Below are 23,714 nucleotides of genomic sequence, written 5' to 3'. Positions count from 1 at the left end.
TGTCTTGACAGAACTTAACATTATCTTGAGATAAGAACATTTTATCGTGTTACAATCAGTCCTCATTTTATGAGAAGTCAACTGTATTGACTCTGCGCTTAGCGCTAACACACGTTAGCATGCTAACACGCTAAACTAAGACGGTGAACTTGTTAATCACTATACCCGCTTAACATTTTATCATTGCGTTTATCATGCCGTTGTGAATATGTTAGCATACTGACGTTAGCATGTAGCTCAAAGCCCTCTGTGTGTTAATGCTAATGTCGGAGACACTAGGGTGGCTGTAGACTCCTCTTGTTTAGCTAGTTTGTCGATCCGTGCATGTGTTTCCTTATCAGCAGGTCATGATTGAATTGAATCGGTAAACTTGATGATTCTGTCAATGAACAATCATGAATTATGCTTCTAAATCATTGTTGGTCAGACAGCCACTGATCTACCTGTAGCATTTCAAAGATATACGGCAGACAAGCTATCGATGTTTTTGAATAGTTGTGTTTTCTGTTTTGAAAATGTATTTAGTTATGAAACCACCAGGAAGCATTGAAACAGACAACGTCGGTCCATAGTGTCTGCATATATCGCAGTGACGCTGCCTCAACTATATCAATACAAGAAGAGCTAATACTGATGTATCCAATGGGTCAAGTAAATAATGCAAAGATCTCTGTTAAGATTTCTATTGTCAACATTTTATTCAGACTACTGTAGACCAAAGAAACTTAACTTTTATACAAAGTATAGGTCTGGTTATTAGTGCATAAAGATACAAGAGAATGTTAAAGGGTCAAATCAAAAAAGAAGTCAAATACTAATGTGACTGATGACATGTTTTTATGTCGTTGTTTTCTGCTGGAGACGATTTCAGGGAAGGTAGTCGGTCCAGCGGTGATTCCTCTGCTGCGCTTTACGGGCATTGTCCCTGGTTACAACACAGACAATAAGCAATAACGACAAAAGTTAATTAAATCACGCAAAACTGCTAGGTGTAATAAATGTTAATATAGAGTGCTCCAATATTAAACACACAAAACACTTACATAATAATGGTAATAATTATCACAACCTAAAAATAAAACAAAAACAGCGGTGAATATTTCAGCAGTTACTCAGAGAAACTTTGTTATTGAAGTCTGATTCACGAAAGACACTCTTGCCATTTTCCTCTCCTAGTCTGTTCATTCACTTTTTTTCTTTTTCTTGGAATAAAGTGATTTAGATATAATTAATATTCAAATGCTGTATGTTATCTGGCAAATAAACTGCTGAAATTAAGAGCACTGTGGCAAATTAAAATGTAAAGAGCATACTTATATACTTACACCGGGTATGAACCGTTTTTCGATTGATGCACTTAACATAGATGTAAGAATTCAAACCACATGACAGGTACTTGTCCTCTCCTTCCTTTATGTATTCATCTCCAGATAGTCCTAAACTCCTCCATGCCGGATCAGCATGATTCAGGAAACAGAACGCTGCTGCAAAAAATGGAACAGAAAAAAACTTAAAACTGCAATTTTTTGGGTTATATGGTTGATAGACTTGGTGAATAGCTAATGTTGGTATTGAATTGTTTATACCTTGGCAGATGGGTGGTTGTGACCAGCTGCCATTGTTGTAACACTTCACGGTGTCTGATCCGACTTGTGTGTAAAAGGCGTTACACTGGTATTTCAAAGACATTTGACTCTGCTTCATAACAACCCCGTTTGGAACAATTGGGTTTGCTCCACAGTTTCTGACTGAAATTTAATAAAGAGGTTATTTAACGTCGTTATAATATCTCAATGAAATACTGATCACAACAGCAAAATATATTGTAATACAATGATTTATTTGAATGAATGAATGCTTTCATTTTGTTTAAATGTTTTTAATTGACTTGATTCTTGTTCCTTTGTGTAGTTCCCCTGCACCGTGGTGTTTGTCGCTACATGACGTCAGTGCAGTGATAAAGACATGATCGCTGACTGGCTTCCCACCAACAAACACCAATAGTTACATACCAATTATAGTCGTTGCTCAAGCCAGATACCAGAACAGATTTCTTTTGAATAGTCAGTAGCTATACATTCAGGTTTTATTACATAAATTGGTCAGCAAAGTTTGCAAAAGTTACACCAAGTGAATACATAAACCAATTTTGATAAATGTCATTTCAAAAGAGAAATGAATCCAAATTATTTACCATTTGTGTATTGAGGTCTACTGTCTCTCTCATTCCAGCCAGAGGTGGGAGACGTTCCTGATAAAAGGTAAGACACACCAGTTATTATCACTCTGGGATGTTCTTTAGCATCCTTTTCTTTCTGATTCAGAGTACCGGCCAAACAAGTTTACCTTGATCCTTTTTGATAATGAAAAACCTTACATTGTAAAGTAAATCTAACTTTCCACCAATGATATGTCAATAACTTACCCCCACCTGCAGGTTGTGTCCCACTGCCAGCTGAACCTCCACCATGTCCAGTAGCAGGTCTGCTGACTAAGTGGAAATAAGAAAAAGACATTTGATACACTAAATACTGTGTATAGTGAGAATAGATACATGGATTATCATTCAGATCTACTTTGTCAATAACCTTCCTTCACCTGCAGGTTGTGTCCCACTGCCAGCTGAACCTCCACCATGTCCAGTAGCAGGTCTGCTGACTAAGTGGAAATAAGAAAAAGACATTTGATACACTATACATACTGTGTATAGTGAGAATAGATACATGGATTATCATTCAGATCTACTTTTGTCAATAACCTTCCTTCACCTGCAGGTTGTGTCCCACTGCCAGTTGATGTAGTCCGTCTCCCACCTGTTCCCACCTCTGCAGAGCCACCCAGTCCAGCACCCCGTTCAGTACCTTTGTCTAAGTGGAAAAATATTATTACTATTATACAAACAGTATACTGTAGAGAGATATTTGATAATACGGACATATTTTAAAATTCACCAGCAGACTGATCCAAATCATTATTTTAATTTTTACTTTATTCTTCATTTCCCCTGTTGTTCAAGTATATTGAACGTAGAGTATTTAGATGTCTTCCTGTTTTCATGTGGAGTGAATGTAAACATTGCAAAGTATGGAAAACACTTTCTAACGCGAGTTTGGCGGTAGTTGCTGGAGTTTAAACTTTTCCAAACCAAATAAGTATCAGGACAGAACAGCTCTCGCTATTCACAACTTTTGATGTGGTAGCATTTCAAATCCCATGAAGTGGATGTTCAAGTCCTCACAAAATATATCATTTTTGACACCCCCCACCAAATGATTTAGATATTGAGTATCAGTCTTACTACATTCCTATGCACATTACTTCAGCATGTGGAGAAGGCCTGCTTAGAGATCGAACAAATATCTATTTTGCATTCAAGAGAAAGTCTTATTCGCACTTCATATCTCAGCCCACTTACGGCACACTGGGCCTTCAGTCCAGTTTCCAGAGACGCAATGGACAGATTTCCTGTCGTCTGCTCCCTCTACAGTATATCCATCTTCACATTCATACTTCACTTTTGTATACTCAGCAAAGACCTCCTGGTATCCCTGAAAAATGATGACGGCATGAGGGATTTGAGGGGGCTCTCCACAAGCATTGATGTTTTCTGAAGAAAAAAAGAAGAAGAAGAGGCAAAGGATGATTGGTGGAGCTGGTGAGAATTCAAAACGTAAGAATGAATTGTATTGGTTTTACAGCTTGCTGGTGTAAAACATCTTGACAGACTCACTCTCACAGACCGGCACAGAGGACCATATTCCATCGTTACATGTGGTTGTGACAATATGGTCTTTGGGGTTATATCCTTCATTACATGCTATCCTGATTTTGTGTCCATCCTCATACCAACCATTTGTTGTGTATATTGCGTTGGGGATATCTGGTGCAATGCAGGCTTTTTCATCTGAGGGGATAAAAGACAAACATTTTACCACGCTGGCTGTCTTTAACATCTTTTTCATTTTGATTTATTACAGCAACAAATATCTTAAAATACTTAGAACGCTCCACCGCCTTGAATCTGCGTGAAAAATCTGAATTTTCAATAATTTTTCATTCTCGGAAATAAATAATGAACACTATCATTCAGATATGCAACGTAGTTTATACTCTACAGTGTCTTAAAGCTACAAATAGAGGACTTCATTATTTTGAAGTATTTATACATTGTATGAATATAATAAAGTTGCCAAGGAAAACAAAAAAAAAACAACAACCATAAAATATTAAGGGTGACATACAGTTTATGCTGAAAAACCAGAACAAAGGCGTTCTGCATCTCAACACTTACCTATACATTGTGGTTCTGGAGACCATGTACCATTTCGACATGTGCTTGTCGCCCACCAGCCCTCCACTGCTGGTTTACGTCCGTTATCACAGGCATAAGTGAGCTTTGCGTCATGATTATACGCGTCTTGTTCAGGGACCAAATAACCATCATTCAGTGTGGGAGCTGAACAAGGCTGCGTTGCACTTTGTGCTGAAACAGTCATAAGTAAGAGAGCGCTGCAGTGAAACGCTTAAAAAAAGAGAAATAAATAAACTGACGAGGCGATATCATTTAATGTTCTTACCGTGAAGCGATCCTGGAAAACAAGCCAGAAGAAAAATTCCAAGATATCTTACGCGCATTTTGTTGGGAAAATACTTTGAAAATACTGAACGACCAAGCAGAGCGAAGAGCCCGGTTGAAATGGAAACCAGTTAATAATTGTTGCGAGTATTTCACCCAAAAAGTTAATGATCCGTCTCTGACATCACGCTGTTGCTCTTAAATCAACACATTGATGAAACGCAGTAAGCATGCACATTACAGACACTTACTGCGCATTGAAATCAGAGATACATGTGAGATATATACAGTAGAGAACAACACTTTACCCCGTTAAAATAAAATCAATATCGTCTATTGGTCTTTTTTTTCATTTTTCATGACTGATATTAAAATGGTGAGGAAGTTTCTCATCATAATGTGATAGTAAGTCATGAGGTATGACATAAACAAGTACAAGTAATATTTATAAGACATAACCTCATTATTATGAGTTTCTCTTAATCATAATAAAGTATTATTAGCAGTCATAATGATCATAATCTCTATATTGTGAACACCTTAATCTAATTAAAAAGTTAACATTGGGTCAGTTGTTTCTTTCCTGACCAAGGATGGAACTCTCTGGTGCCCTGAGGTTTTAGTTTCAACTCTAATATTGTATATTATAGCTATACATGTAACATTCATAAACATATACATGTTGCAGCATTCGGCAGTTTGTTTCTTTCGCGTGTGTTTACACAGATTTGCACCCACAAGAGTGATTCATTTGTTTAGAGTCCAGATTTCAAAATGATTTCCCGGACTGCTGTGATCAGAGGTCAGTGTTATGAAATACCCCCCCCCCCCAAAAAAAAACAAGTCAGCTCTGCAGTAAAAGAAGTTAAGTTCTGTCAAAAAAAACAACATTGGACTATTAAACAAAAACAGATGAGGAGCCATAATCAAGATCACGTATTAATATAACTTCTATTGATATTGACGATTATGATGTGAACATAGGACTCGTCTTCGAGCTCCATGTCAGTGTGTGATTGCCACCTGCTGGATCGCTTCATGTGCTTCACTTCATCCAGTCAAAATCACACTGAGCGAGTCAGAGCAGCGTGATGTCTGCGTCCACTCTTTCTATCAGAGGGGAGACGGGGACAAGCAATGTCTCAGGAATATTACATGTATTCTTCCAAGTTTGGGATATATATCTATATATATGTATATATAGATATATATATATATATATATATCTATATATATATATATATAGATATATATATATATCTATATATATCTATCTATATATACATATATAGATAGATATATAAATATATAGATATATATCTATCTATATATATCTATCTATATATCTATATATATCTATATATATAGATATCTATATATATATCTATCTATATATATCTATATATATATCTATCTATATATACATATATATAGATATATAAATATATAGATATATATCTATATCTATATATAGATATATAAATATATAGATATATATCTATATCTATATATAGATATATAGATATATAAATATATAGATATATATCTATATATATATATCTATATATCTATATATATATATATACTATATATATAGTATATATATATCTATATATATAGATAGATATATAGATATATATATCTATATATATAGATATATATATACTATATATATATATATCTATATATAGATATAGATATAGATATATATATATATATATCTATATATAGATATAGATATAGATATATATATATATATAGATATATAAAATGTAAAATTGTTTTACATTTGTTGTAATTGGTTTGTATTTATTTGTGGGTTGAACAATGCATTTGTGAAAAAAAACTACTCACAAATTATTATACACGCTTGTAGGTCATGGAACACATTTATTTTTAGAAACCTAAAATGTGCTACTTTTTAAAATTATTTACACTGTTAAAAAAAGAAGAGAAATATAGACTAAAAACTATTCTGAATATTCATAGTTATGTTATCTTATGTGTCCTTTAAAGATAACTGAAGTGCAATACACTTAGTATTGAGATATGATTTTTGTCAAGAAAAAGTGTGCATTTGTAGACATCTATATTTCTAGCATTATATTTCCTCTCAAACATAGACGTCAAACTCAACGCCCGCCACGTCATTTTATGTGGCCCGTGAAAAAATTACACAAATATAATAAAATTAAAAAAAAATATGAAAAGTTAGACTTGATAATAAAAAAATCCCCATAGTCAAAATTAGGAGATAGAAAATCATAATAATGACTTAATATAATTTTCGAAATTATAAGATACTTTAACACAGCAGTCATAGAAGCAGCTTTGTGGTAAACATCTGGTCGGTGTCATGGTTACAGATGGATGCACCATGGGGATATTGTTATTATCAAGTCTAACTTTTCATCTTTTGTTGTAATTGGCTTTACAGTGTGCAGTGACCATAAACTACATCTCCCACAATGCATGTCGATTTTGACGAAACGACGGCTTCCGGCCACTAGACAGCAGTTTTTCCATATCACTGTGATGAAGGTAAACCGTGATATTAATCCGTGGTTCACGTGTGTGCCAATTCATATAACTGCATGTAGAATATTTCTACACTTGAAAAAACAATAATCAAATGCAGAGACAGTTATTTAACAATATGTTAGGGAGCGGTTACATTTACAGTCTTACAGTCACAACCATCACACTGATGTGGTCCAGGGTGAAAATGAGTTAGACAGCCCAGCTCTAAAAGGTTGAAGGTCACCTGTTGTATCGATGTTTTTCTTCTTTCCTTCAATAATTACTATTTTAACAGAGACAAAAATATGAAAAGTCCGACAACAAATGTAAAATTTTGTTTTTGCCTTAAAAGAATAATAATCAAATGATTAAAACTTACATTTAGTCTATGTTGTAATACTGTTGTAACCATTTGCTCTCAAATAAATTTGATTTTGAGGTTTTCCAGTACAAGTGACCCTGCATCGTTATTTAACCATAACAGTGCTTGCATTTGGGCTCTAAGTGTTTTGGGATATTTCAAATTGTGAATCGCTTTGCTTAACAATCTCACCTTTTAATTCTCCAGCTTGTTATAGGCTTTTGAAAAGACTTCGCACTATCAGAAAGAAAATTAAAAAAATCTGCATAAATTAGTCCTCCTGATTTATCATATTAGATATATGCGTCTGTATTGATTTCTCTCTAAAACCAATCTCGTCCTCCACGATACAGAGTCCATGTTCCGTTACACAACGACAGGATTTCTTTGGGCCCCTGGAGGTCTAGGGCCCCGGCATAGTTGACTGCTCCCCCCCCCCCCCCGTTGGTAATCCGGCCTCGTTTCCTGTCCCCTTTACATACATCCTTTCTTTTACTACTATTATTAAAACTAAAATATGAATACAATGAACACTCATCTACAACAGGCAGCGCACAGATGTTTTGTTTCTCTGGAAGCTTTATTGTCAATTTAATGTGACGATTTAAAGCAATACTTTCCATAGTTTTTCCTCCTCTAGCACAACACCAACAAAGAAGAAAAAGAAGACTTTAACATGGTCATTGGATGACCAAGAAGATGTGCTCATTCGACAAAAAAACCCCAAAAAAACCAAAGTGAGTCAGGATCTGACCGGACTGCTTGAGCTCATCTCACTAGAGCCAGAGCTAGTATCAACAATCACTTACCTGCATCCTCCTCTCTGCTCAGAGAGCTCTGGATCCGACAGGTTCCATCATATCATATCATATCATATCATATCATATATGTACATTCAGACCACAAACACCCAAAAGAAAACAAAAGAGAAGTGTAAAGGAAGTCTCAGTGGCCGGGTTTTGTTTGTACCAAGAGTCATTTTCACGTTTCTTTCAATCTTTAACAGTTCTGAGCTAATTCAAAATTCAATTTAATTCAAAAAGCCTTTTCTCGTTACCATTGACAACAGTGAAGACCTCCTCTCCCTTTCGACCCCGTTACGTTGCTTAACACCGCGTTTAAATTGTTTCCACAGTATATTGCCTTTTTAATATAAAACATATTTTGGTATTTCTTGGTACTACATGAAAACATTAGAAAACATTTACAACAAAAACACAAAAACATCCCCTCAATCCTCCCTCTCCAGTGTCCAGAGCAACACATCGTGTGTTGGGAGGAAGTCCACTGGATCAGCGGTTCTCCTTCTCCTGGAGAAGTGAGGATTACGTTGGAATAGTGGGATGGCGCCTGCAATGAAATGGGGGGGGGGGGGGGGGGGGGGGGGGCGGCTACGTCTGCGAGAGGTGGACCGAGGACAGTCGGGGGGGGGGGGGGGGGGGGGGTCGAAGAATTCATTTGTAGGATTTCCGATAGATCGACGCTCTGATCCGGGCTCAGAACCGGAGGTGAGATTTGTGTTTCACCATGTATCTGGAAAAAATAAAAATAAAAAATGAGATAGACGAGGGAAGATCGGTGAGTTTGTGCAAAAGGAGTGAAAGAAACACGGGTGTGTATCGTAAACGTGCTGGAATAATAAAAGACGGACCTGTCCAGGGTTTCCCAAAAGCGCAGGAAGACGGGTCGGTCCAGATGACGCCTGTGGCGGCTCAGCTCCAGGACCGTCACGTCCCACTTCTGCACATTGGGGTCTATTTTCGCCTCGTCGTACTTCAAATGAAAGGCTCGGACTGGAGGGGGGGGGGGACATGCATGCACACGTTTATATGGACGCATGTGGTTTGAGGGCAGAAATGAACGAGTCATATACCCGGCCAACATTCTACTTTCACAATTTCACGCGTTCAAAGTTTATATTACATTATGTTTTTCAGTTGATTACAGGGCAGCGAGATTTAATCACTACACAGACCTTTTAAATCCGGCCTGTGAAGGTTGACCTGAAGCTTATTTGGTCGCTTTTGTCCAAAGCTGTAGATTTCAAACTTATTTTCACAATTAAATCGATTCGATATTTAGTTCACGGTGACGTTCCGAAATGTCTCGTCTGATCAACAATCTGAAACCAAAAAGATATTTAGTTTCTAAATCATACAAAACAGAGAATCCTCAAGTTGGAGGGGGCTGGAACAAGCATGTTTTTTTGCATGAACAATTTGGAAATTATCAAAATAGTTGCAGATTTTACCGATCAAATAGAAAACGCAAGTGGAAAACTATAAAATATATAAAAAGGTGTATATTTGAGCTTTGTCTGAGGCAACCAAACACTATAGTCGTGATCCACCGCTGTATGTTCTATGTGACCAATCATCACTCAAAGTTATGAATAATGTAAATATTGCAGCCACAAGCTGATGCCTAGTTATGTCAGTTTTTGTCAACTTTGAAAGAACTCTTCAGTCCACATTACTTACTTTTGGCAAAAATGTCGACGGGAGATCCATCGGGCAACAGCCACGGCCAGCCTTTGAACTGCCAGGCAGGACCCTGCACAAATACAGCCACCACCCGATCCCTGCAGGAGACACAGTCATCGGTTGTAGCTTTAGAGCAGCATTAAAAAAAAAAAAAAGGAGCAGAGAATCTAGACTGAGGGATATTAGAATTCGGTCTTGTAGCACAGAGACCGTTTCATTGAGTTAGGGTTAGGGTTAGGGTTGTTTTACGCGATTTTTTTTTTGTTGTGAAAAACTTTTTGTGAGCGTCTGACGCAGAACAAAAAGTATTCATCGAGCATCCCATTGAGAACGCCGACGGCGTTAGCCCGTAAAAGAATTGCAAGAAGACAATTAATTCAGAAACTACGGTTCAGCTACGGGGTGAGATGAACGGCCGAAGGTATTGTCTCCCGACACGTCCAGGAGGAACGTATGTCCTCGCAGGCGGGACGGCCGACGCAGTGACCGCCGTGTTAGGTGTGAAAGACCCGACACGGGTTGAAGTAGAGATCCACTATTCTGATATAATAAGGGAAGCACAAGGTGTTAATAACCCTGGGGTGACACACACACACACACACACACACACACACACACACACACACACACACACACACACACACACACACACACACACACACACACACACACACACACACACACACACAAACCTGCAAGTCTTCTCTCACTTCCTATCCCCTAGCCCCCCGTCTGTCAGAGAGAGAGAAGGTAATATACCCAAGATGAATGGAATGGAAATGCTCACCAGTCCTGTGGAGCCAGTTTCAGCGGCTGATCGATGATGCGGTAAGGCACAGTGACGCTCAGCGTCGTGCCTCCAGGCTGGATCTGGTCTTTGCGCCTCTGAAGCAGGACTTCATTGTCGCGCTGGTTGCCCTGCTTCTTCTTCTCTTCCGGCGTGACGAACCTGGTGTGGAAACAAACACGATTCACAAAAGTACTTTTGTCTCATTTTGTGTTGAAACCGTTACAAAGAGAATGTTTTTTTTCTTCCCCTTGAACTTTGATTGTTGCTTATTCAGTCGTGAATATTTGATGTTATAAAGAAACAAAGAAAGACACGATATTACCGTTTTCAAAGTAGTATCTCTCATTCAGCGATCATAATGGAAGCCTTACTTAAGATCCTGCAGCAGGTCCTTAGCGTTGAGCATCGTGATGAGGGAGGTGGTGGCAGCGGGGATGATGACGATGGGAGTCCGGGACCCTGTGTAGAGAGAGAGAGAGAGAGAGAGAGAGAGAGAGAGAGAGAGAGAGAGAGAGAGAGAGAGAGAGAGAGAGAGAGAGAGAGAGAGAGAGAGAGAGAGAGAGAGAGAGAGAGAGACATGGTGGAAAGCTCTTAAAAACAGGTAGCGCCGTAAAGACGATCACTAAAAAGGCATTTATATGACCGAAGAGAATAAAACAAAGACTTGTAAATGAATGTTACGTTACATAATGTCTAGAAACTATTTAATATGATTGCCATAAAATCAAACTGAGTGAAAGCAAGTTACCTTTCTTCTGATTGGGCGGAGGTCTGGCTTGTGAAACTGGAGGGAATAGAAAAAAAAAAATGTGGAAAGTGAATGTACATAAACAACACATACTGTAGGTAGACTCCCGAACATTTGACCGAGAGGGAAATAAAGATACAAATGATCCTCGATCCTGTTCCAGGTCTGTTACTGCTGTTGCGATGAGTATGAGAGGTTCAGGTACCGATACCAGAAAGGTATTGCAAATACTCAGCCGTTAAACATGTCATTCCATTACTTTTCCCTTTTCATTATTTGTATAATTTGAAGATATCGTATCAAGGTTGAGCTCCTCTATTGACTATTATTATCATCCATCCACTGCTGGATGGATGATAAATATGTCACAGTCAACGAGTCTAATCACTAACAAACAAGACTGATGCTGCTTTGTTGTGTGTGACACACACACACACACACACACACGCACGCACACGCACTCACACCCACACCCACACACACACCCCCCCCACACACACACACACAAAATAACATCCTGGCCCCCATTTGCTCAGGAGTGAAACAGACACGGGATTCTTCTCTCCAAACAAAAGTCCCTTTCACAGAGTTTCATGTAGAAAACACATATTTCTGTGGTATGGTCATGTGTGGCAGACTGTGAGCTAGAAGTTTTATGCTTAACTTGTAATTTTTCCACTGTGGGTGAGCAAAAGTGGAAGTGAGTAATCGTGTGAAACCTGGTCACAGAAGAACACGTTTACTTTTCGTTTCTTGAACGATGTTAAACGACCTTTTGATCGGGGACCTTTAGACCTGCCGAGCCTGAACAAATCCGGTGAGGAGCAATTCGGCGGCCTAGATACGGATAGACAGATAGATAGAGATGCAAACCGCCGTCGTCCACACAATGAACTACTGTATACTGAATTTGCATCCAACGGCGTTTCCCCCACTGTATTTGATCAATCTGTGGTTGGTGGACCTCTGAGGTGTCACACCACAGAAGCATGTGGTTTGTGTTTCAACGGCTCATCTGATGGGTTGCTGACTGAGGACCGCAGCCACGTCCCGCCCCGCAGGGAGAGAGACACATCCTCATTTTGTCTTCCTAAGACTGTTAGCGATTACAGTTCATTCAACTTCCTAAAAAAAGTTCTCACTTCACATTTGGATTGTGCAACCTTTAAAAATAAAACAAACAAACATGGTATTACAATGTAAGCAGATGAATGTACTTTAGATATGTCGAATTTAGCACCGACCTGGACGAGGGACAGGCTGCAGCGCAGGAGTCTGGGCCTTCCGAGCGGATGCTCCTTCCTGGAAAACACAACATCCAAAAAAGGTCAGATTAACAAATGCACTGCGCCTTCGAACAACACAACTCATTAAGACCGAGACACATGAGGGAGTGCAAGTTGAACGGTTTAAAAGGCTCGGACACACCTCACCGTCCGTGAATGTCTGTGGCGGGGAAGGAAACGAGACGATTGGATAATCACAGGGAACTATTCGATCATTTATCCAAGGATTGAGGGCCTTTAAAAACAATCTCAATCATCGGTAATTGAAATTCCTATGAAAAAGCTAGGACTACTACTACTAGTAGTAGTAGTAGTAGTAGTAGCTAGCGTTGCCATCCTGTCAACTGATGCCAGGAAAGTTCATTCCTGCCAATCAAAGCAACACAGACGTCAAAACTGAGCATCGAGAAAAGCAAATGCTCCGATCCAAAGCCGGGGATTAGAGGATAACATCTGCACATTGTCAGCATTTTACAATAATATAATAAAATTTTTTTAAAAAAAAATACTATGAGTGGGCTCCGAGGTCTGTTGAAATTCAAATGCATCTGCTCTCCTCTCCATCCCACTCGCTGCAGGGCAGAGCCTATCAGCACCACTGCAGGATCACTGTCAATTACAGATAAGCTGCTCGTCTGCAGCCCTTGTGCTCCCTGTCCAGTTAAAAACACTCGCACCAAGAGATCCTCTCCTCCCCGTCTTTACAATACCGATAGCGATGTTATCCAGGTATTGGCCGGCTCCCAGCCAATTACCAGCATGTCTGTTGAGAGAGATACTTTAAAATGTTTTACACTTAACCCCTTTTCCCTTAGTCTGAACGTCATCTTACAGTATATAGCGATTCAATTTAAGCACGATACATTTAAGAGTGCCTCTGAAGGGATCATGACCGCCAATAAGCAGACAAAAAAAAACGAAAAAAAAAACAAAGCACCCCTCTTCCCTTGTCCTCCTCTGGGGTAGAATTAAGATGGCAAGGCGGACCACCATGGCTGAATGAGCGCAGCAGACACATTGCTGTGATTGTTTGTTGAACACAAGAGGACTGGCAGGAAACACAGTAAAGACTGCAACTAAAGAGGCTTTTGAGTTTCACTGTCCAAGAAGAAAGCCGTCACCTGATCACATTACGCCGTTCGTAAACCTCGAAGCGTCGACATGCCGCCTCCTCCTACTTCACAGCAAGGCAAATTGAGATAATGCTTTATTCCTCTTTCTGGACGGTGGGCGTGAATACAAATAGGTCAGCCGCCCCCTCCCCTCCCCCGCCTCCCCCCTTTAACAGAGCAGGCAGCAACAGCAGCAGAAACGGCGTGACGTGGTGAAAGAGCGTACCGCCGCCGCCACCGAGCCTGGAGCTGCCTTTTCAGAGCGAACACAGCGCTACCGCCTCTTCATTTTCATCCTCCCCCCCCCCCGCTGCTTTCACCCCCCCCCTCTCTAGCCCCATCGCAGACAACACACAGCGCGACCGCACAGAGCCGAGTGCGAGGGGCAGCTGAGAAGAGGAAATTGGAAACAAAACAAAACAAAAAAAAAAAAAAAGAGAGAGAGAGGGGCACATGTGAGGGGGAGGGGGGGAGGGACGTTCACATGAGAGCCTGTGAATCAAGAGAAGGCAGAGACGAAAAAATAAAAAGGATCGGCAAGGAAACGGAAGAAATGCTGAACGACGGGAGAGACGTAAGGCTGGTGCATCATCCAGAGATGATCCCCGTCTGTCCACTGCTGCTTTGATATAAACAACACGACAAGAGAGGACAGTGAGAAGTTAGCTGCAGCTAACCGTCAACCGCTGACCCTCTACTCCTTCTGGCCTGAGGCAGCAGCAGCAGCAGCAGCACAGTTAGCATCAAGCCTCTCGGGACAATGCGCCAACGCAGATGGAGAGACTGCAACACGGGAGCTACGACACATGTTCTGCTCATGCACACACACACACACACACACACACACACACACACACACACACACAGACACACACACACACACACAGGTCCATGCATGTGGTAGATAGCTACGAGTGCCTGGAAGGGAGCTTACATTTCTGACTAACTGCCACATGTGGGTTGGGCTAAAAAAAAAAGAAAAAAAAAAGGACAAAGATTTGTCAGATGTTGTAGAGGAAATAAATGAGGAAATGGAGTCATCCAGCCCAAGCAGGTTTGTCATTTGGCTGAGGACATGATGGACGCAGTGACCAAGAGAGCCATCACCGCGCGAGGATTGTAATTCATCACATTTACAGATGATGGATGCCAAAAAAAGAGAAGAGTACTTCGATTGAAATGGGTGAGTTTAAAATGCAAAACGCACATCAAGACAACACTGACAAAATAAGTCATGCTGCTAAACCAATGACCTGTTTATATATACACAGTATATATATATATATATATATATATGTACATTACATCCTGTATTGTACAGGATGTGAAGGGTGTGCCTTGATTGAGGGAAACGGCTCTTTTGCAGCAATGAACAGAAACTGCAGCGTCTAACAGAACTCTTTGTCTTGTTGGGGTACTTTAAAAAAAAAAAAAAAAAAAAAAAAATAAAAATGGGTAGTGTGTAATTCAGGAAAAACAAACAGAGATCACACTCCACTTCAGGATGCTGGCAGCAGGCCCAAAACAGGTTGTTTCTACTAGACGCGTTCATCATGTGGATGCTTGTTCAAGTGCAGAATGTTGAGTTTGTTTATTCTTGTCCTGGAAACAACAGAAGCTGAACAGACGCTGACGTGGAATGGAACGATGTCCAGTGATCGGTAGTCACGAAGCAGGAATTAAAATGTATTTTGTGTCCATATTTAGACTTACTACATGAAACAAATTTCATATGAAAACGAAAAAGGGGGAAAGGGGCAATACTCCAGAACCCCAACTTCATAATATATTCACTTACGCCTTTCACATAAAGCAGCCTTAAATGTGACACGTTTTTATCCACCTTGTTGCTCAAATATGTCCCTTCTTCTATCTTCCAGGCAATCACAAGACATGCAACAATAGAGAGGACACACACCTTTTACGGCCGGCTTGTCGGGACAACAATACCGGCTGCGATTATCAAGTGATTTACATACATGGAAATGAGCGGTCGTATTTTGGGGCCAAGACCCTGATGCGAGCGTGACGACTGCCTGAGTGAATTAGTCCTGCTGACACCATGCAGTGGAGACGACGCCACTGCTGCGCCCACGCGGCTAAGTTCATCTCCCTCCTCTCGCTGTTGGGTCTTCTGGTCTTTCTGGTCCACCAGGTGTGGCTGCCAAAGCTCACGGGTACGCCGTGGTGGAAAGGCCATCCCGTGGTGTACGGAGGTGGTGAACTTCATCCCGCCAGACCCAAATGGAACCTGAGCGCACCACATTCAGCGTGGAGGTTCGTCATTGTTCCTCAGCAGAGGTTTGACGCCAACGTCAGCTCCCCCGAGAAGGAGGGCGTGTCCTCTCGTCAAGGTGACCCGAGTTTTGAAAACACTCCGGCGGCCAACGCTAGCCAAAGCGCAGAGGGAGCTCTTCGTAGCGCTATCACCCTCGGGCCTTTCCCTTATGTCATCAATGAGCCAGACAAATGCGCAGACGGCAGACCCGCACCATTTCTGGTGTTGCTGATATCCAGCGAGGCTCGGCAGGTGGAGGCGCGAAACGCCATACGGCAGACATGGGGGAACGAGAGCGTGGCTCCCGCTCTGGGAATCGTCCGGCTGTTTCTGCTGGGGAAAAATGAGGGAGAGCTCGGACTTTTACAGCAAAAGATGCTGGAGGCGGAAAGCCGGAGGTACGGCGACATCGTTCAGCAGGACTTTCTGGATTCCTACAAAAACCTGACCATAAAGACATTGATGGGAATGAACTGGGTGGCAAGTCACTGCCCAGAAGCCGGCTACGTCATGAAGACGGACAGCGATATGTTCGTCAACACCGAGTACCTCATCTACAAGCTGCTCAGGCCAGAACTGAAGCTGAAGAACAACTACTTCACGGGCAACAACATGAGAGGCTTCGCACCCAACCGAAACAAAAACAGCAAGTGGTACATGCCGCCCGAGCTGTACCCGGGCGAGAAGTACCCCACCTTCTGCTCTGGGACCGGTTACGTCTTCTCCGGAGACCTGGCGAGGAAAATCTACCGTGCGTCACTAAGGATCCGCCAATTGCATCTGGAGGATGTGTTTGTGGGAATATGCCTGGCTAAGCTCCGGGTGGAGCCGACTCCTCCGCCCAACGAGTTCCTGTTCAACCACTGGCGGGTGTCTTACTCCAGCTGCAAGTACAGCCACCTGATAACGTCACACGGCTTTCATCCCAATGAAATCCTTAAGTATTGGCATCACCTCCAGAGTAACAAACACAACGCCTGCATAAACACGCTGAGAGCAGGCAGGACTCACTCGAACAGAATGAACAGAGAGAGACCGGCTGCGTGACGCGTCGTTGAACTCTATACAAATGATGAAACGCATCTGAGCCCATTCTGTTCTTGACTGGACACCAAGGGACTCATCCAACAGTTACACAATACAACTTCTGCATACATGTCGTGGCAAATCTGACGGAAGTGCGATTACGATTATTGTCAAATATTTTGTACAAAACAAGATTGAAAAATGTTTATATGTCCGAGTCAAACCACTGAGTTTATGTACGCCATGATATTTTAACAATAGAAGAGTTTCACTGTGGTGCAAAGGGTTCTTTTTTTGTAATAATGTAAGATTTGCTGTATGTGTTTATTTTTATTTATATATATATATATATATATATATATATATATATATATATATATATATATATATATATATATGCTGCCTTACAGATACAGGCTACTCTAAAACTAGAGTGGACAGGGTACAGTGCCAATAAATGTTTCCACATCTGTATCACGAATGAGATTTTTGATAAATAATCATCTGTAATATGAATATACTGACTATACTGCCTTAAAAAAAAAAAGCAGGAAAAGACACGCAGGCGATGTCACGATATCCAAAAATCAAAGACAATATCTCGACTCGTAGCACGATATCGATCTATTGCCCGGCCTTACATTGAGGCTTTGATTAGCGGATCTCAATCATTGTAAATGGAACATGTACTGGATGTGTGCAGAGCGGTTCTGTTCTTACCGTCACCGACTTCAGGGTCATGCCGTGGTAGGTGCCCATGGTATCGATCTTGAAACCCTCCGTTTCTGAGAAAAGAACACAGTTCGAGTTGTAGATTACCGGCACAACAAAAACGCAGTCATTTCAAAAAGCCCGATGAAAGATAATTTCGGCCGTATTTCGACAACACTTCGATTGATTGAGCAGCGCCGGTTGAACGCTGAGTCACACGGGCCTTTGATGGCAGGCGTTCACAGTAGATAGACCTCGAGAACTAAAAGTGTTTGCAGTTTCCCCGCAGTAATCTACACACTCAATGAAACACACATTGCGTTTGGCACGTCACGCTTAACTGACTTAACGCAAAGGAAACGTGCAGAAGCTCTATATTTGATCTTTGATCAGCTGTTGTAGTAGTGCGTATTAAACGAGCATGTTCACATAAAAAGGGGCGGTTTGTCAGAAAATGACCAATTTCCAAACACGGCCTGCGGTCAGCAGAGTGGCATATTTTACGAACGAAGAGCAGACTATAATATCAGACATATACAAAGAGGTTAAACACATGAGGCTCACAGAATCACAATTTAAACTGACGAATGGAGGAAGAACAGATGGCAGACTATGCAAATGTCTATGATATTAATATTTGACGAGAGAATATATACAGATTGTTTTGGCGGTTATAGAAATGTAATTCATGGTGCCGTTAGAATGCTGCTGCACCGCACCGTTAATAAAAAGGTGTGAGATCCCTTTGCAGGCGGGAGACCAAACTGTTTTTTTTTTTTTTTTTACACCTTATTTTATTTAGCAATGCACCGATTGATTGGCAGCCAACCGGTGTCATAAATCTGGGTAGCGGGTGAATTTAGATTATAATGCTGTCATGATATGTACAAATGTAATCTTGTCAGATTTAGTTTTTGGCACGAAACTTGAATAAATACAGTTGTTTTGAAGGAGATGTTTTTACAGCAATGTAAAAATAGACAGAGGGAATTACGACACGTTTAACTTCCTAAAACTAGCTTGTGAAACCGCTTGTGAACTAGCTTGTGAACTAGCTTGTGAACTAGCTTGTGAACTAGCTTGTGAAAGTTAGCTTGTGAAACCGCTAACACCGAGATTATTTTTAATCAAAGACGGTATTTAGATAAATATACAATCATTTCGTAATGATTTAAATAATGTATTTTCATGCAAATAACAACTCTAGGTGATAATACAGTAAAAAGATAACATTTACACTGATGAGGGATGGTAGAAATTATAAAAAGAAATGTCAATAATAGTTCTTAGTAAGAAAATCAGCAAAAATTGGAATTGGCAGGTCAGACTTTAAAAAAAAAAAAAAATCTGATTTACCCAAGAAAATTACAAAATATACATCTGTAGTATTAATATCTGTTCTTTTTATCCACATTGCGGTCAATATGTATATTAGTTAACAGGATAAAGGGAAGCAATGCTTCTATTTTTATGTTTTTTTTTTTTTTAAACCTTCAAGATTTAAAACTCAAGAATGAAACTCACCCTCTTTTCCTTTGAACCGCTCCTGATCGTATCTGTTGTAGGCAGCTGGGACAGGCTGCTTGTTCCTTAAGGACGGGTCCTAAAAACAACACAAACAAGTCATTACTTCACAAACAAGTCATTACTTCACATACCAGAACACCGTCGACTCAAAACCTTAGTAGCCATTTATAGACGTGCTGCTTGTAGTTATTGTTAAATAACTACATACAAGCTTCCAGCTGATGTCAAGCTTGATTTATTTGAGAAAAGGGAATGAGTGAAGATAAGTAGCAAAAAGGACTGGTTTACACATTTATATTAAACTTCCATGAAAAGTTGAAGAAACTGGAATATATATATATAATTTATTTATTATATATGAGAATTTCTGTTCTCACCACTTGAGTCGTGTTCTGTGCTGGTCTCTGCTCTGGTGCTCGTCCTTCTTCTCTGGCTTTCACTGACTGAAGGATGGCGAAGATGTTCTTGGAGAAGTTCTGCGGAGGAGCGATACCGACAACGGTACGATGAGTTCAACACTCTAACGCAGCAGCAACATCATCATCATCATCATCATCATCAGGTGAACAACACTGAGGCGCCTAAAGGCTTAGATACACCACATGAAACTACCCTTCATTAGAATAGTTTAAAAACACACTTGCAGAGTAATTACCATGTGCTTTATTATTACATAAGAAAACATTACATACACCGCAACGCATCATCTACCGATATATTAGAGTGAGAAATGGCCAAATTAACGGATTGAAAGGCCAAAACGAAGTAACAAACTCAACACTATAACGGTTTTGAGATGAGCGTGCCTAAGTCCTTCAGTGGCCCAGTGAAAAACTTTGGTTTTAGAGTAAATATAAACTGGGTGAAAATCATTCCATTGCTGCCATCTAGTGGTTGAAATGTTCCCCTCGCTACACAATTTCTTTATTTACACAGTTGGGCTGTCTTGAAGCGTTTCCCCACACTCAAGGCCATTGTCCCAGGGAGTTCCAGCGGGTTTGGTAAAATAGGACAGCGGCTGTAGAACTCAGTTATGTCCAGTAAGGTTGGTCTTGATCCAAATGTTCGACACCAGTTCACAGAACAAATATGCATTTTTCTGGTGAAAGTCTACATCACTTTGAACCTTGTCAAAAGAGAGATGTGCCTTGGCTGAAGGCATCGATGCGCGGTTAGAAAAAATGTCACGTTAAAGACCTTTATGACTGCCGATGTCGAGTCTTACAGTAAAGCTTCCCACTAATTTGGACCTAAATCTGAAAACAGACCTTTGACTAGAGATGCACAATGTTGGATATGCTGATATATTGACACCGCCGATGCACACAGTTTTTCCACCTAACTGCAGAGAACATCGTGGATGGTGTTCCATCGAGGGATGCAATGACTTGTTCATAATGGAAAATGTAGGTAGAGTGCATCCCTTCCTTAGAACCAAAAGTTAGGCAACACTACAGAGCATTGCTACACCTCTGTTGTTACATCACACAAAAGGGTCAGTGAAACAATGCTTTCCTGACCATAAAATATCGTGTTCAGACTTACAGACCAAAATCAAGGTCCAACATTGAGCCGATGTGCAGGTAAGAACACAAAGAAAATCCCTAAATTCACATGGTAATCTGACACAGACATGCATTTGAAGGAACAGTCTGACATTTTAGGAATTTCAATGTATTGCTGCCAAGAGAGAGAGAGAGAGAAAAAACTGTGTTTGCATATAATCATCTCTGACCTTTCCGGTGCTCTGGAGAATGGTTGTCCTGGTCCTCCAAACTCTCTCTCTGCTGACAATATCTCTGGTAACGTCCATCTCGGCGTCCACAAAGCTCCTCTGCTTCAGGGTTATGTCATCATCCAGATCCGTTTTGATGGTGGAACGTTTCTTGGCCATAATCTTGGCTTTGATGGCCGCGATCTTCTCCACTGACATGGCCTCAGACAGGGATCTGAAGGAGGAGAGAGGTTAGGAGCAGCTCAGCGCATCGAGCAGATGGCCTGCGGGTGTCGTTGTGTAGTAAAACGTGACATCCAGCAATCAGATTCATATTGATCAGTTATTACTGACACTGTGGTATGTTGAACAGGAAGCACATTCTGTATGAATGTATGAATGCAGTCTGTTATACCGGATCTGGTCGGTCTGCACGATGCCCTCTTTGTGACCCTCCAGACGGGCGGCCAGACGCTCCTTATCCAGACGCACTCGTTCCTCATCCTGAAAAGCAGCGAACACACCATTAGCAAACTGCCCGAATAAAACAACATGTAATATCTGATCTGACCATAACAATTATGTTTTTTTTTTTTTCACTGCAACTAAATGCATTTCATTAAATACAAAACATAAACACAGACCATTTCCTTTTTTTCCACCGACATACTGACGAAATGGACAATTAAATGTTTTCAATAAGCAAAGGAGTGAGTGTAATGTTAATTTAGTGGAAGATATTTTACGTCGCTTTACCTCAATCCTGGGTTTTTTGGCTTCAGAAGATACCTCATCAGCTGCTCTTTTCACTTAAAAAAAAATAAATAAAAATAAAAATAAAAAAAAGCTCAACAGTGCTATTAATTCACAGCACAAAGTCCATGTGGTTGTGTACCGACTTTCCTGCCCTGCCTACAATCTACCTACAACCCTGTTGATAGCAAATATGACCCACTTGCAGGGTGAGCAGATAAAGGATAGCAGAAGATACAATTTATTACGTTGCAGTCCACATTTCAATACCAACAATACATCTAAACAATCATTGCTGCAGGTGAAAATAGCTCTTTAAACTTCATGCAACAAATACGACGTGAGCTTACCTTGCGTTGGCCTTTGCAAACCTATTTCTATAGGCGCACTTCTGTCAATACTTGTCGACGTAGCTGTGAGAAGACAAAAATAGAAACCGCATTAATAAGCTACCAATTAGACCAACTACAGCCAGGCCCCCTCCTCTTGGGGCTTTATCAATGAAAGCCGTCCAATCAACACAAATAAGAAATCACGACAGACTATTAATGTGTTGAAGGACATCATCCTGCACGAGTGTTTCACTTACAACTCTCGCCATTGAGGTACGACAGCAAGCCTTTTCGATCGGGTCGTCTGACGACAGGGATGTTCTCAGTCTATCAACAACATAAAAGCATGTCACCCAAAAACACGTTCAGGGGCATTTGTGGAAGAAGAAGAAGAAGAAGAAGAAGAAGAAGAAGAAAAATGCTTCATGAGACAGAAAATAATGGATTGTCCTCAAGTAATAATGAACACTGAGGTCGTTACACGAGTCACTTACTGCAGCTCTTCGCACGTACGACGGATGTGGAAGATGCACATTGTTGAGCAAGAACAAGATAGAGTCCAAAGTATAGTACTCTTTGGGTTGTCCCTCTTTACCAGTACTGGAGGGTAGAAACACAAGCAAAGAAAACTTAAAAAAACAACAAAAAAACACTCAAAGCTCAACGTTATTTCATCGTCAGAGTCGATGATGACTAAAACCAACACAGACTGCTTCAGGTTGCACATTTGAGTTCATCTAAAGTCTGCAATGCGAAGTAGATGTAACGCAAGTTGAGCTACTTGCTCAAAGTAACGAACGATCTACAGTTACACGGTTGACTGACATTAATCTACTGACTGACGTTAATCCTTCTGCTACCTGATTTACAGCGTTACGTGACCAAAGTTTGCTTTTTTTTAAAACACGGTAAACAAAGCTGCTTTCAGTCATGACTGACACCACGAACTACAGTCCGTGTGCTTGGTCCACTGGACCCCGGACTTAACGGGAGCACAACTCAAGGACTGGTAACGAGCAGTTAGCATCACATCACTGTTACGCGTAGCTAGCAGCTCATCTCTCACGAACACATTCAAGTTATAATATATAAATATGCACATTTTAATGTATATATGGTAGGGAAGATGCCTCGTGGGTTAGGACACAATACATATGTATCACACCAACGTATTTAAAGAGTGCTTTAAAAAGTTTAAAGTACAACGGAGAGGAGCCGAGTTAAGTTAGCATCTTAGCATCTAGCTAGCGAGCCTTCCGCCGTTACCAGCACCGCAAGGCACCGCTGAGCTTCAGCAGCGGGCCTTCAGAAGCGATTCAGAGGCAGTTTGGCACTGACATACCCCCAGATTATGTAGTTGGTCTTCACATTTTTCGGCCAGGAGAACTCTCCAAATATAACTTCATCTCCTTTAGCGACGATTTCTTTTTTCTGGATGTTATACTGACGGAGAACACTCAACACATCCGCCATCTTCACTTGTCTTGATGTAGTGTG

General features: G+C 40.7%; 3 protein-coding genes across 5 annotated transcripts; 1 reads left to right on the top strand and 2 right to left on the bottom strand.

The window, feature by feature from the left end:
- Positions 1-673: 673 nt before the first annotated feature.
- Positions 674-4,703, bottom strand: LOC137866114 (coagulation factor XIII B chain-like). 3 transcript variants are annotated; one of them, XM_068701789.1, is made up of 12 exons: positions 4,578-4,703; positions 4,292-4,483; positions 3,731-3,904; positions 3,416-3,607; positions 2,769-2,867; positions 2,599-2,658; positions 2,426-2,491; positions 2,195-2,251; positions 1,587-1,748; positions 1,326-1,481; positions 1,044-1,069; positions 674-925 (listed from the first exon to the last, which is right to left on the bottom strand). In XM_068701789.1, the coding sequence occupies exons 1-12, from the start codon at positions 4,633-4,635 to the stop codon at positions 911-913; spliced, it is 1,257 nt and encodes a 418-aa protein (XP_068557890.1). In that variant the 5' UTR covers positions 4,636-4,703; the 3' UTR covers positions 674-910. The 3 variants fall into 3 exon arrangements, with proteins under 3 accessions (XP_068557890.1, XP_068557892.1, XP_068557889.1); XM_068701791.1 differs by having other exon boundaries at positions 1,326-1,484; positions 2,432-2,491; positions 4,578-4,702; XM_068701788.1 differs by having other exon boundaries at positions 1,326-1,484; positions 4,578-4,701.
- Positions 4,704-8,889: 4,186 nt separating this feature from the next.
- Positions 8,890-23,696, bottom strand: cdc73 (cell division cycle 73, Paf1/RNA polymerase II complex component, homolog (S. cerevisiae)). The gene is made up of 17 exons (XM_068737645.1): positions 23,560-23,696; positions 22,712-22,817; positions 22,475-22,544; positions 22,236-22,298; positions 21,889-21,941; positions 21,548-21,636; positions 21,154-21,367; positions 19,796-19,894; positions 19,416-19,494; positions 17,901-17,965; positions 12,723-12,780; positions 11,479-11,514; positions 11,102-11,189; positions 10,728-10,889; positions 9,938-10,038; positions 9,109-9,250; positions 8,890-8,990 (listed from the first exon to the last, which is right to left on the bottom strand). The coding sequence occupies exons 1-17, from the start codon at positions 23,688-23,690 to the stop codon at positions 8,954-8,956; spliced, it is 1,593 nt and encodes a 530-aa protein (XP_068593746.1). The 5' UTR covers positions 23,691-23,696; the 3' UTR covers positions 8,890-8,953.
- On the top strand, positions 13,869-17,522 carry LOC137892482 (beta-1,3-galactosyltransferase 2). The gene is made up of 2 exons (XM_068737646.1): positions 13,869-15,059; positions 15,757-17,522. The coding sequence occupies exon 2, from the start codon at positions 15,939-15,941 to the stop codon at positions 17,199-17,201; it is 1,263 nt and encodes a 420-aa protein (XP_068593747.1). The 5' UTR covers positions 13,869-15,059; positions 15,757-15,938; the 3' UTR covers positions 17,202-17,522.
- Positions 23,697-23,714: the final 18 nt, after the last annotated feature.

The sequence above is a fragment of the Cebidichthys violaceus genome, unplaced genomic scaffold (genome assembly GCF_023349555.1).
Source record: "Cebidichthys violaceus isolate CVI_PGR_0920_01 unplaced genomic scaffold, fCebVio1.0.p SCAF_8, whole genome shotgun sequence".
Classification (NCBI taxonomy): Eukaryota; Metazoa; Chordata; class Actinopteri; order Perciformes; family Stichaeidae; genus Cebidichthys; species Cebidichthys violaceus.
This window is presented reverse-complemented; position numbering and strand designations above follow the sequence as displayed.

Excerpts from the sequence above, each read along its gene's own strand:
- LOC137866114 (XM_068701788.1), bottom strand. The coding sequence starts at position 4,635 with ATGCGCGTAAGATATCTTGGAATTTTTCTTCTGGCTTGTTTTCCAGGA. Across the intron at positions 2,868-3,415 it reads GACTGAAGGCCCAGTGTGCC|ACAAAGGTACTGAACGGGGT; the intron begins GTAAGTGGGCTG and ends TTTTCCACTTAG. Across the intron at positions 2,252-2,425 it reads GACACAACCTGCAGGTGGGG|GAACGTCTCCCACCTCTGGC; the intron begins GTAAGTTATTGA and ends ACCTTTTATCAG.
- LOC137892482 (XM_068737646.1), top strand. The coding sequence starts at position 15,939 with ATGCAGTGGAGACGACGCCACTGCTGCGCCCACGCGGCTAAGTTCATC.
- cdc73 (XM_068737645.1), bottom strand. The coding sequence starts at position 23,690 with ATGGCGGATGTGTTGAGTGTTCTCCGTCAGTATAACATCCAGAAAAAA. Across the intron at positions 22,299-22,474 it reads GTACCTCAATGGCGAGAGTT|CTACGTCGACAAGTATTGAC; the intron begins GTAAGTGAAACA and ends GTCTTCTCACAG. Across the intron at positions 8,991-9,108 it reads TTTTGGGAAACCCTGGACAG|ATACATGGTGAAACACAAAT; the intron begins GTCCGTCTTTTA and ends TATTTTTTCCAG.